This window comes from Eurypyga helias, unplaced genomic scaffold, assembly GCF_000690775.1.
Source record: "Eurypyga helias isolate BGI_N326 unplaced genomic scaffold, ASM69077v1 scaffold49377, whole genome shotgun sequence".
NCBI classification, from domain to species: Eukaryota; Metazoa; Chordata; class Aves; order Eurypygiformes; family Eurypygidae; genus Eurypyga; species Eurypyga helias.
In genome coordinates, this window is record NW_010263365.1 from 4,145 (window position 1) to 18,849 (window position 14,705).

At 39.9% G+C, this 14,705-nt stretch overlaps 1 protein-coding gene across 1 annotated transcript in view; it reads right to left on the minus strand.

Moving 5' to 3' along the window:
* Positions 1-2,609: 2,609 nt before the first annotated feature.
* The window catches only part of FAM126B (family with sequence similarity 126, member B), a gene marked incomplete at its 5' end in the record, with an annotated part of 20,618 nt that continues 8,522 nt past the window's right edge, over positions 2,610-14,705 (minus strand). The window contains 2 exons of the mRNA XM_010155996.1: positions 2,610-3,795; positions 9,874-10,033. Of these exons, the coding sequence (XP_010154298.1) occupies positions 3,191-3,795; positions 9,874-10,033 (765 nt within the window). The remainder of the gene's footprint in view (positions 3,796-9,873; positions 10,034-14,705) is intronic.

Consider the following 14,705-nt stretch of genomic DNA (forward strand, 5'->3'; position numbering starts at 1 on the left):
GAAAAATCGTAGTGTTCTGCTTTTTTACCTTCTTTTATAATGCTGCACTTGCACTGAAATACTGCAGAAACCTCAATCTAGTGCCTCATGTAGAGTACCAAACGTTCTAAACCAAGACACAGCAGAGTGAATTCAGGTTAGAGATTTAAGTCTCACAGATGTCACAAAATTTAAGTATGTTTTGTATGTTGTTTAGTACTTAGCACATATAATCAGAAAGCCAACAGATTATTCCCTCAACCCATACCCCAGACACTTCTAATTTTATGTCTGCCACAGTACTTTGAAGTGTATGGAACTTCGGCGTATGAAGTTTTGCTGCAGTCAACACACCTGGGGATAGTTTTGAGACACATGGAAAAGCAGATGATTGATACACAACTGAACATGATACACAGCACTGGCAAAGCCCCTTATTACAGCTGGTTTGCAGATATTAGTGATGACTTATTTTGTGAGATAGTTGTTGAATGGTGCTTGTCTGAAAAATGACAAAACAGGCTCCCATAACTGGAACATTGCACTAAAAGGGTAACTTTGAGAAGTTACAGATGTACCACATCAACCCATAGCAAAAAAAAAAAAAGTTTGGTTTTTTTTTAATAGGGATAAATTTGAACTCTTTAAAAAGTCTTACACGGGATAGGTATATATACACAAAACCGAACCAAAATACAATGGATAAATGGTAACAAAAGGCACATCATCCAAATGAGGACTGTAAAAATATCTTGAAAGGTAGTCTGACTAAATTTTAACCAATTCAAATTTCTGCACATACATTTTACTACCCTATCTGAAGTCACTGAGCTGTCTCACTTTCCTGAAATAGTTTAATGGTGTGGGACCTCCCCCTCCCCCAAGAATGTATTTAAAAAAAAAAAAAGTTGTAAAATTTGGCCTGATGACAAAGTGTTCTAAAACTTCTGGGGGAATGCTTGCAATGGCAAATGTGGGAAACAGAGAACCTTGCTAGTGAATAACTCTACTTTTTGAAATACTAACATAAATTCCTTAAAAAAGCAGCAGACACTCCTGACCTTTTCTTTCACAATGGTTTGAGAAAATTATTTGTTCCTTTTCAATTTACAGACTGCTTTTTAGTAGCATTTCCTTTGTGATGGTCTCTACAAAATACGAACTTCGTACTTTCAGCCACAACTTACATACTGTCTCCACTAGCAAAATTTTATGGAATAAAGAAGTTTAACCATATACAGCTTTTGACATTTTTACAGAAAACGCCACATAGCTTTATCTCAACTTTGCCTTAGTTCCATCTCCGTGTGACTGGTGGACCTTAACTTCAATTTAGAAACGGTAAAGTTTTTTTTCTCTGATGATGATGATTCTATTTACTCTTTAACTGAATTTCTACATCAGTCCAGATGCTGTTTAATTCACTTTATGAATGTAAGAAATGAAGACTAGGATATCAGAGTGACACATCAAACCAGAGAAAAAAAAAAAAGAAAATTAAAAAAAATTTTGAAATAAAGACATTCCAAAGAAAAAAATAAGACCACAAAACCCAAAACCAACTACCAGCAATGCAACAGCATGTAATTGTCCTGAATTTCTTAGACTATAATTCAAAGATAGCCTGCTATTTGTAACTGTTTATGTTTATCCTTCACAGTGACAGTGAAACCGAAGTGCCCACATAAAGATCGTAACTCTTTCCTGTGGGTTTACAACTTGTAAACTTTCAGGGTATCATACATGACTTAAGCATAGAGGATGAAGTTTTCCCTTTTCTCTCTAGCAATCCAAAGAGATAGAGATGGAGAGAGAATGCAAACATTCTCCTGTGTAACCAGAAATGTGCTTCTAAGCAGTGTTCTCCAAGGTAAGTACCAGCCATTGCCCATACACCCATCATATACATTCAAGGCTTGGCTCAATGGCATGAGTTCTGAATTTTCTAGGGTAGGGTAAATCCACTATAAATCAGTGTTAAAAAAGCTCATCTGATTATAAATACCAAGGCAATGAAGGGTGATCCTTCTGGGAAAAAAGGACTGTCAGTACCCCTTAGCACAAACGGTGCCTTAGAAAAGCATTTCACATTGAAGCTTCAGTGTTTCTAGCAAACTATTGTCTCTACGCCTGAGACGGCCCCTTAGGAGTATGGTCTGTCTGGACTGCAGAATTCTTCCAATGACCCCATGATTGAACTCAGGGACACCGAGAAAGCAGCTGAGAGGGGCAGTGGTGTCCAACAGCCATACCACCATAGAAAGCAGCCTGAGAAATACTCTTTACCCGAATACACCTTTCAATTCAGTGATCACCACCTCACAAGAACAACAACAACAAAAATGGAGCAGAGCTAGCCATTAGTTCCTGGGAAAGTAGCATTTCCCTCCCACTTACAAACCAAATTGCTTTAACAGCATGGTGTTACCTAAATTTTTGTCTATATGCAGAATGACCCTGTGTCCTGGAGGGGAAGACATGTAACATTACATATGGCTACAACGCCATCAGAAGTGCATTGTAACCTACATTATCTACTTACAATGCTCTCTCTGAGGGAAAACAACTTGTTAATATGCATGTCTCAGTTGCTGAACATCAAAAGCTTCTGGGATGAGAGACTGGGGGCAGGCAAGAAAAAACTACCCTCATTTTAATGAAAAAAGTGCTGTAGGCAGCCAGGAGCAGCAATGACAATCCCCTCCCCAGAACTGATTGCACAGACTCAGAGAGGTCCAAAGTCATACTAGAATCTCTGAGGCACTCCTGGTTCTGAGAAAAGTCATGATCCAGTAGTCTTTGCAGTACTGTAGACCGAGAAAACAAACCCGTTTCTTAACAAAGCCAAAGCATCATCTCATAGGGATCACATTCACCATTTCCGCCGGTGTCTCCAGTCTCACAGTGTTGAAATGGGACTGATCAGCCTACGATGGATTGCACATCACCCAAGGAGAAAGGAAGGCGTGGAAAAAGGCATACAGTACATTATATACTGCTTCACAACCATGTTTACAAGGGGGCGGGGGGAATGAAGGTGAGGGAAGAATTATTGCTGTTTCAGTAATACAGTATGATAGCTAAACCAAATCAAACAAGATCACAACAGTCAGTATTTTCACACTGCGGGATGACGGTTCATGTTTTGCCTAAGGATGAACTTGCCTGGGGATTAAGGGGAAAGAGGGAGTCCTAAGGAAGGGAGTCAAAGTTACACCTGGGATATCAGCTGCATATTGAAACTTGGAGATCGAGACTGCTTGGTTAGGGGAGCTCCTGGGGGAAGGAGATCTTTACCTTCCCCAGCTTGGCCTAGTCGGTCCTCCTGTAGGCTGATAGTTGAAAACCGATTGGTGTTGCCAGCTGCCAGATTGGTAACACCCTCTGTACCAGCTCCAACACTGGAGCCTGCTTGACTGCCATTCACATAGTCAAACGATTTACTGGAGGAAGCACTGGCGGTCCTGATCAGGCTCAAACTGTTGGCTTTTGGCACCACCTGCCCAGCAGGCAGACTGAGATGTTTCTTAGTAGGTGTCATCTCAATTATATCTGCACCAAGGTCAGTGGATTGGTGCACGTACTGCTTCCGAGCTACTGAATCGCGAGGGCTCTCATTGGATTTTGCTGCAGAAGAGGTTTCTTTATCCTTAGCAGAACGCCCACTTGCTGTTTTCTTTAAGCTGCCCTTCTGGGATACAGATGCTAGAGGTTTGGTCCCAACCGGCTGGCTGCTGAGGGAAGCTCCTGATGAAAATCCTTCATCAGCATCATTAAGGTTCACAGATTCCTGCCTTCCATTTACACCTTCAGCATCTATTAAGAAAAAAGAAACAACCAAAAAAATCCCAAACCAATCAGAACACACACAAAGCATTCAAGCCACATGAAGACAAAGACATGCACAGAATATCAAAACAAACATTTGCTAATCCACCTGGTTTCCACTCGCTTAAACATTTTTGATTCTCAGCCCATAATCTTCCTGTCATACTTAGCAAATAAAAGAATCTAACAATAAGTGCTCCCCAAGCTTGATTTGCCTTTCCTCTACATTACTTTGATCAGTCAGAAATACTCCCAAACTTTGTCTATTAACAAAAATAATTAGGCCCCATTTGATTAATTTGGTTTACTTCTGTCTGCAGATACGGGTGCCCATTCTCCTCCTACATGTGGTTAAAAAAAACCAAAACCCCAAACAAAAAAAAAAGCACCTTTCAGACCTTTTCTATCCTATTTTAAGGTAAGATCTAAGACTGTTCAGGATCTCTTCCAGCCAGAGTAAGTTCTGATGAGTGCTCGGTAAGCTTCAGAATTCGGTTACTTCCTAGGCCCGCAATCACAATGCTCCAACAGAGACAGCAGGCTACTTCTGTTGTGTGTAGCTGGCATTTCAAACAATGTGACTCTACTTTCTGTTGGAGATTAACCCAATTCCTAGCCCTCTGTTCTCCAGAGCTCAATCCTCCCTGCATTTCCAGCAATACTATCTAGGTGCTTCTACAATATTTGCTTTTATATCAGCATCTAGATTTTTCAGAGGAAAAAAACCCCTTGTAATAAGAGAAATTTAACCTCTGAAACACACCCTGTTGTAAAAAAGGCAACGTACTTTTGACTGGAATCTCAAAAGAGAAAAAAAAAAGCCTGACAAACTTCTTAAATCCTTGGTTTCAGGTCTGTAATATGATTAGGGCTGCACACAAAGACATTTTTTTTTTTTAGTCTTATTCCAGTCCTTTTTCAAAGCTCCAAGTACTCAGAAGAAGAGTTACTGTTTCAGTAGAAAACTGAACAGCATTCACATTTTAAAACTGAAAATGGAGCTTCAGTTTTTGCTCCATAGATCTCATTTCAGTGAGAAAAAGCCATAAATTTTAACGTTAGCAAAAAAGGCAACATTCAGGCTACAAAGATTTTGCTTTTCTTACAGAAGTTGCGGAACCTGATTATTTGTGAGAAGTTCGCAAAGGCTATGCATCTGTCAGCACCTAAAGCTACTGCACTGCTCTGCTAGCAGTTGGTTCAACACAGCCTGCCATCAAGCAAACAGGTTTAAATCTCTTTTGAGGAATAGGGAAAAAATGGCAGCAAGGATCTAATTGATTCTAATATCTGAGTGAAGCTCATCCTTTCCCACTGATTGTTAGCAGAGCACTAAGGAACCATTTTAGATTACCACAAGAACAGACACAAAGCTTTCAGTGTTGTTGCTGCCTCTGTGTAGCAGGAATACAGCCTGATTCAACTTCACATTTCTGAAGTGTAAAGCAAAAAAAATTTACAAGGAGGTTTTATTATTCTGGTATAAATTTACTTCTTTTCAGAAAACTTTGCCTTGGAATTACCATTACTGTGTATCAGCTTACTAAATATGTTTAGCCATTTCCAAATCAGACCATTCCCAGGCCTCTCTCAGAACAATGCAATTGAGACTATTCTGTATAAAGTTCTATTTGACTCATTAGCCTCCCAAAACCAGAAAGGCAGTATCGTTCATGTTACTGCAGTCTTCCTGCCTTGCTAAAGCTTTAGCCTTAGAAAAAGAAGCTTCTTAGGTTTCAAGGACTATTATTAAAATGAAGAGTGCTTTACTAGCTTTAACTTCCTGTAGCCATATTTACAATACATGTTACTTTCTTCCCCCTTTCCTGCCCACCCCGTTTGGTCAAACTAGGCCTTCATCCTCTCATTGAGACATAAATGTATTTCTTATTCACAAACCACCACATTGCCATTCCACTCCCCAACCTCCCCACACATAATCTAAAATGCTAATAAAAACATGACGTAACTGGAACATACTGAAAGTAAGACCACTTTTTCAATAAACCAACATTTATGTTTCTTTATATAATCATGCAAAGCTGGGTGAAAGCGTGTTTTGGTTACAAGCAGCAATAGCAGCAGCTGAAGTCCCCTCTCATGCCCTTCTTAGTGAAACGAAAGCTGTGTAACTTGCAAGAAGCTATTTCCAGACAACACTGCTAAGCTTTTTATCACTACAAGAACATTAGTCTTCAAAGTTTACGTTAAAACGTAGCTGAGTAACAGGATGCTAGAACAGACATTCCTATTCAGGGATAGTGAAGCAGAAGGGTCACGCTGAAAAAGTGGCATTTTATCCACAGAATTTGAAGACAAGACTGAGAGGGGTTGTTGCAAGTTTTTGAATGCTGCAACTATACAGAGGCCCAAGCAGCTCAGCAGTGCTCTAAAATGAAGAAGATAGAGAAGACAACATGCAAGAGAACTTCTGTCTCGTCAGATCCATACACTTATGGAAGTTCTCAGTGGGGCTGAAGTAATTCAGCAAGCATATATTCTTTTCCCAATACATTCTATTTTGCCCTCAGAAACAATCAAAAATGCTTGACTCCTCACATACTCTGGGAGGAAAAACAGGAGTCAGAGGGGTTTTTCCCCCCCCCAACAGACCAAAAAGACAATTAAAAAAGAAAATAAAAACTAAAACCTACTCCTCCCAAGCACTCTTCCAGAAGAGAAAGACAGTGCAACCTGTCATTTATGCCAGTACATAATTAATCCCATAGATGTAGATACAGCATTCTCCACTGACCCAAAATAGGGCACATAACCACAGCGGCTGCCACCCAGAAGCCAAATGCCTTGTAAGGCATTACTGAGTCATTCTGGAAATCTTCTGCCTTTTTCTACTTATTGAGTCAAGACACTGATCTGAAGAGGGGGGGTTTATACAGCTTTTTAAAGTGACTTTTATTCTGTTCACCCTTCCTATACCTGAAGGTTGAAAAGTCACTAGAAATGATCAGTCTCTCATTTTATTGCTTATTATCAAAATTATATCTATGGGAGGGAATTTGCTAGCTCAAACTTTCTGTGAAATCAGCATCAGTAAAATAATAGATCACTAAAAGGCACACAATTCTATGCTGATAATAGGCCAAACTCCATTCCTTGGCCTTCTCCCAGATGCTGTCAACTGGCAGAATTCAGTTTGCCCAAGCATGTTATTACACATTGCTAATGATACAGAAGTGAAGGGTATTCAGCCCACTTCTACTGAACCAAAGCATGTGGAATGAAGCCTTAGCTAAGAACATGCCAAATTATATAGATGTTTTGAAACAAAGTAAGACTAGAAGGCCACATCTTTATTGACTTCTTTCCCACTTCCTGCCTCTCCCAGAAGGTTCTCTGCAGCTGAGGACTTCTCCATATCCTTCAGGTCATGCACATGCAAAGTTTAGTAAAATGGAGTCAGACCAACTGACCAAGTGCATTTAGAAGACAGGACTCATTTACTGAGCATGCTCAAAACCACTATGCACCAAGGAGTAGATTATAAACCCACACTAAACATTTTCATGCAACTGCCTTCTACAGAAGCATGTCTTAATTACTGACTGAAAGCAACTATGATTAAGTGTAAGGATTCTGTGATAACACTACATTAAATCTCCAAATTCTCCAGATTATTGTTTCCAGAAGAACAAATCTGAAACCTAGGTAGCTCATATCCAAATGTGCAAATAAATCTAATTTATGATCAACTGATATTCTTACAGAGGCTGGAAATACCAAAGGAATGTTCAGATAGAAAAGGATACTTAGGAGAACATTTGAAAATACGTTTAGCTAAATTTACAAGAAATCAATTCTCATCTCTGAGAAAAAAAATCACGATTCAAATTCAGTACTCAAAAGCATGCGTCTTATGGAGTGAAGCTGAGAAAATTAATAGATGAACTTAAGCAAAAAAGACTTCTCCCACCTACTCTATCTACTATTCTTGGCTGCAGAGCCAAGTCCTACAGTATTTTTGTGGACAGCATGACTGAGAAAGAAAGAAGTAATTGTTTCTAAAGTTTTTAGAAACATGACAACCTGATTTCTTCTTGAAAACACAAGCACTTCTTTGGTACTTGTCTTTAGAACAGCCAGTTCATTCATTCAGATGAGTTGTAGATGTGCATATTGTTGTACATGCATGAATCTTCAATTAAAAGATGACTGGCAAATATAAACATTTGAGCAGTTATATATCTTAGATAGGCTTGACTTTTAATGGCAACAGGAAACTTCGTTCTTGGAAATTTAAAAACTGCAGACTAACAAGACACTATTTTAGCTAAGTTGTAGCCAAATCCACTTTCACTCTATACTGTCTACTTTTCGGGACTAGATCATGTTCAGCTGGTGCATTTTTCCTTCAGAATATTTAATTAAACATGCTCAGTAATAGAAAGTTTCCAAGCAATCCCAAAGCTCTTGGCTATCACCCCTGTCTTTTTTTAAATTATTGTGCCCTTTTTTTGCCATGCCAAGCAATCTTTCACCACACAGATGCAAGCCCCAGGCCAGCCCACGTGATAACAAAAGGTAGTACCTGACCTGATGTTAGGTATATAGGGGATGTGTGTATTGCAAAGAGAAGCTAATACACCCTGGGATAGCGGAAACACACACTAGAATGGAAAGAAGTTCTGCTTGGGGATAGGGAGCCAGGATCCTCCTCCAGCAACTGCCTCACTGACTTCTGCCTCCTCATCTCTGTCCTACCCTCTGTTGTGGCTGCTGCCAAGGTGGGCTCCGGGAAGCCATGCTCAGGGGTCCTGCGCATCAGCACCTCCCCCTCTTGCTCACGTTTGATCCCTAGGTCTGTGGAGCCGTGTTGGATCGGTGAGCCAGGTATGCTTGAGTCAGCCTCGTTTGAGAAGTCAAAGCCATCTGGGATTCAACATATAACATTTTAGTGCTTTTCTATTCCTTTCTTGGCATTCCAACCCAGGCAGGGAAAGTAGAAGCTTTATGTGGACATGGAACAAACACAAAACACTACCCGTGCTTAGTTAAAAGTTGTAAGAACACCCACAGAAAGGGACAGGTGGGCTGTACTGTAGACCAGACACTAGCAAATGAATATAATGGCAACTACAGTGAAGACAAGTATGAGCCAGAGTCTTGAAAACAGATGACAGCTACTTGTTGTCCTGGACATCCTGATTCAGCTGAAGACCAAAGGTCATCAAATCCTTTTGCACATGATTTAAAAAAAAAAAAAAAAAAAAGTATTGCAGGAAAATATGTAATTCTTGTTTTCAGACTCTTTTACCCTCTTTATTTTAGGTTATTCTACTTTTTACCTTCAGCCATTTATGCAGCTTTTTTTTAACCAATGTTTTATGCATGCAGCAACAAAGTTTTATAAGTATGCTGTAGTGATTTCAAAGCAGGCTTTTGCTACACCTATGCTAGGATGTCATTATATCAAGGTAAATATTACTACATATTTATTTTTCTTCTTCATACAGTCAAGCACACTTCCATACGACGTAAGTATTCACTGAAGAAAAAATAAGGACTAATTCTAAGCTATCCAAAGCGATTTTATGACATGTCCCCTCTTTAAATTGCACCATATGATGGCAGGAGCGTGATGTTCAGCTTTTGCCTCTCCCACTGCCTTCAGTAGCTTTAGGTAGCTGGAACCCTATCAACGTCTGGGTAATACCATTCATGCCCTGAGCTATTCATGATGGGAGACAGTTGAGTTTTAGTGTGGACTAAAGAAAGAACTCTAGTTCTAAGCCACACTCTACCTCTACAATTTTATTTTGTGTTATGGAAAAAAAGAGACATCAAACATTTTCCAGCTTTTCCATTTTCTCACCTACCTCATGGGTTATCACCAAATCAAAAACAAAACAAACACCCCAAATGTTCATGTTCATGCAGTGCTCTGAAGATGTAAAATACTATACATTGTTATGGAATACCGCTTTTGAGAAACAAACAAATGAACTCCCAACCAACTGTTCTGCAAACATTCAAACTCAGAAGCAGGATTACAATGATGATGATGAATACAGTATACTATGGTATTTGCTCTTGGCAGAAAAAGCTCACCTTCTCTCCTCCAGCGATGACGACGGATAGAAGCTGTTGTAATAGCAGTCCGAGAAATCCTCGGCACTGTTGGAGTAACTTCTACTTTCAGTACCTTCTGGCCTTCTTGTGAAGCATCAGGAGCATCAAAGGGTAGCGAGTTCTTCATGGCATTTGCAACCTAAGATAAAAGTAAAATGCTGCAGTGCTACAGTCCTTGATTGCACTAATGGCAACATTAGATCTCTTGCTGGATACAGCAAGTGAAGAAACCAAAGAATTGTTAATTATGCCAGATCCCATCCAGATGGATGGCCTCATCCCCAAGATTCACAGTTGATAACTACACTGAAAAGCTCATCACAAACCTACTCCCAAAAATACAGCTGAACTTTCTCTTTTGTTTTTTGAGGTAATTAATTTTGTTCCATGTTTGCTACCTGTACTGACAGAGGTAACAACCTACACAGGAAAGTGTCCATCTGAAAGAGACTGCAAAACGGAAAGCCAAATACCATTTATGCTTTATGACAAGACTGTCATAAAACGAAGTCACAGGACAAGTCAATACAACCAGCATACGGCCTCATGCATGGGGGAGACAGGGCCAGTTTCCACCCCACCTCCCCATAACCACAATCACCCCACTCCCAGAAAAACCCCCCAAACTAACCAAGGGGAATAGACTGCAGGTACTTGCAAGGTTTAAAAAAAGCCCTGCCTTAAACAACGATCATCAAATAATAAAAATGCATTAATCTTTATTAGACGTAATTTTTAATCATAATAGCCTATTATAAAGCCAGAAATCTTGTTTTGCAGCTTTGAGGAGAACAAATTACCTCTTCTGACCCTCATGTTTTAACTGCTTCTTTAAATTTCCCATAAAATGCCTTTGTGGGATTGAGATTTACTTTAAAAAAACCAACAACTTCCAGTTAATGTTTCCCAGTTTACAAATAAATTGTTCTAAAAGTGATCTTGTGTACCAGCTCTTGAAAAGTAAGCTGGGTCTCTATGGCATGTGCAGTATTCAACGACAACAAAAGTTGCTGCATACAAAATGTAGTTTAAAACTTTAAAAAAAACCCAAACCAACAAACCAAAAACCCAAACCAACAAACCAAGAGCCCACAACCAAAGTGAACACACCTTGGTTTTCCTAAATCTTACTGACTTTATACAACAACCAGCAGTAAAAATTTTAGACACATTTTAAGCTTAACATCACAACTTCATTCATAGACCTCATGTTTCACAGATATCTGACTTCTTCCATGCTCTTTACTCCCCCTCTAATGAAGACAGTAGATGAAATAGTAGGGTCAGAAACATCCAGACTTAAAATAAAATAACCAGGGAAAATGTAACTAGTTAATCTCTACAAAATCCTACCCTAGCAACAGTTCCCGCTATGATTTGGCCAGGCTATTTTTTCCACTACAGTTTACAAGAACCATTATGAAAAGCAACTTTATGTTGCCTCCTAATGGATTTACTTTTGCACCACCAAAAAAGTTTGATCTCTCAAGTTGCAAAGTCAGAGTTCACCATGTGACAAGACAGACACATTTCTTTAAATACATGTGGTCGGCGTGCCTTAAATCCATGTAGTCAACTTGTTAGCTCCAGGCAAAATCATGTAAACTCTATTTTAAGACACAGCCAAATTATTCAGTTGACCATTCTGTTAACTCAAATGAAATACAGACCTGCTTTAGAACACGCATCTTTGCAAGATACTCCACTTTTCTGACCATGCATACATACATTTTTCTTCCTTCTAGACCACGTTTCTTTTACTAAGAACAAGCATTTTCATTATTTGTATAAAGTCTTGTGGCTAGCTGATAGAGTAGTTATCAACTGTTTAGCACATGACTACAATTAGGCATTTTAGTGTTATGTTATAAATAACATTTTAATACGCTCCTCCCAAACTAATGACAGAATTAATGCACTTTTAAACCTCATCAACATTGTCTTCATATTCTGAGGCTGCCAGTGGCCTTGGAAATGTAAAACATAAAACAGATTCCTTGAACTCCCAAAGCCTACATATACAAAATCTGCTTGGCTAATTAAGTCATCTTTTGTTAGCACTCAAAAAAACACAAACCAGGAATAATCTACTAAACCCCTGGAACCGACCCTATTGGCAGAACTTTGTACTATGTGTCTTGTGAAGGTCTCAGATAATGTTTGACAAAAAGAACATCACAGTGCACATGTATGGCATAAAATCTCCATGAATTAAAAGTGTTTCTTTTAATTATAATGAAGTAGAAGGGACATTCCTACAAGTTATAACAGGCAAACCATTCAGCAACCGTGAGAAAGAATGAAACTGGTTCAAACAGTAAAGCCACAGATCACAGGATATTAATCAAATCAGAGTCTTCTCTACCTGGGGGCCTGGAATGGCTGCCATGTAGCTGATCCTGATCACCAGCTGCTTTTGTAATCCTTTAACTCCCCATTACACATCATCTCTACTGACATCCTGTCTTACTTGTAACCAGCAAAAAACATTACAGGCATCATCACAGAAATCCTCCTTAGCATTCTGCCTTTACCTTGTCCAACTTTGATTTGCTCTTTGCTAGCCAATTCTCTCAACCTTTTTCCATGCCATCCTCTCGAAATGGTACAAACTGCATTCACCCTATCCTTGACTCATTTCTGCCGCACTGAACCAAAGCAGATCAAGTGCAACAGTACATGATGGTTTGCCTTCCTATCTTCTACTCAGAGTTGCACGCTCTTTTGAATAGGTATCCTCAGTATACAGGACTAAAATCTAAAAATTAGTAGCAGAAAGCTTCTGCAACAGGACCCAAAAAGTGACAGAGCACTTCTGCTTGCTGAACCTTTTAACAGCTGGCCCTTTCTAACAGCACAAATTGTACTTCTGGGGGCTGAAGAGAACCATATGGAGATAAAGTCAATGCAACAGTGAAACTTCTAAATAATCTAAACAACCAGTTTGAATGAGTCACAGCCCTTCTCCGACAGAAAAAAATCCACAAACCTGCAATCCTTCGGGATGCAAAAGAAACTTGCTCCCTATGTGTAATCCAGCACTGAAAGGCAGGAAAACAAACAAAACAGCACAATTCAGACTTGGCAAGGCAAGTCTGCTGCTACCAGTGACAAAGGAGGGCTGGTTTCAGGCCAGACATCCACTCTTGCCTACCAGAAGGGAGCTCTAACAAAAAGAGCATCCAACAAAAGCAGTAAGTACGTCAATGAAATACACTAGATAAAGGTGCTGTCGCTGTAGGGACTTGCTGATACATGCTTCTTGTGTACCAGGCTAAGAATGTCTGTGCGCCTCTGCACTGAAAACAGGATTTCCATCTGAAACAAGCACAGAACTCATTGTGTTCAGGGGAAGAGACAGATTGTCTAGAACTGAGCTACTCACCAGGTCCAGGCCAGCTTGGAAGTAATACTGAGTCTTGGTTATTAGTTTCCCCCCCCTGTAGAAACTCCAAGTTTTCATGACTATGAAACCAATACCCAGTGTCCGTTAAGAGAGATACTTTACTTTTCCCAGTAGCAGCCTTGCCTTTCCCTTCCATTACCTCCTGCCCTTTCCAGTGCAGTCTCTGGGTAACAGCCCAAGAAGACTGCTTCTACCTTCTTTTTTTTTTTTTTTTTTTAAAAACTCCGCAGGCAATCTAAACCTATTTAAATACTAGCATAGATCTGCTATATTGTCAAAAATATTTCTCCAAGAGACATACCCAAACACAGGGACCGTGATGTTTCTCAATGTAATGATGACTGATGATATTCTCAAAATTATACCAATACCTTGAGTAGAGATATCTAAAAATAATCCTAACACGGGGGTTTGTCTGACTATTAAATGGACTTCAAAGAATTTGCTGCTACTGGGAAATCCTAGGCACAAGCTGAACTTGAAACTTATCTAGAATGCTTCACAGATGGTATTTTACTTGGTGCCAGTAGTTTTAAGTTTAAAATACAAAATTTTGTAATACTGCTAATTATTACACATCTGGAGAATTCCATTATGTGAAAGGACTCCAACCTTTAAAAAAATCAGATCACTTGAATATAATAGCATGATGCCAAGGACAAACAGGATATAAAATCAGGCAAAATGTGGGTCCTCTGCAGAAAGAAACGGGAGAGCTGGTTTCCCAAGATATGGAGAAGTCAGAGGTGCTCAATTCTTCACTGGCAAGGGAGCAAGCCATAGGCCCCTGACTCGCAGAAGGCAAGGGCATGGACTGGGAGAATGGAGAGCTGCCCATGGTTAGAGAGGATCAGGTTTGGCAACACCTGAGGAACCCACAAGTCCACCTGATGGAATACATCTGCTGGTCCTGAAAGAACTGGCGGTTGCAGTTGCAAAACCTCTATCTACCATATCTGAGAAGTCACGACGGTCTGGTGAAGTTCACGCTGAATGGAAAAGGGGAAACATAACCCCCATCTTTAAAAAAGAAAAAAGGAGGATGTGTGGAACTAGAGGCCACTCAGTCTCACCTCTGCGCCTGGCAAGATCATGGAACAGATCCTCCTGGAAACCATGCAAAGGCACATGGAAAATGAGGAAGTGATTGGTGACAGCCAGTATGGCTTCACCAAGGGCAGATGGTGCCTGATGAATACAGTGACCTTCTATGAAGGGGTCATAACCTCGGTGGATAGAGGACGGGCAACAGATGTCATCTACCTGGACCTGTGCAAAGCCTTTGATAGAGACATGGATTTGACAGACAGACTGCTCAATGGATAAAGAACTGACTGGATGGTCACACTCAGAGTGTGGTGGTCAATGGCTCAATGTCTGAGTGGAGACCAGTGATGAGCGGCAT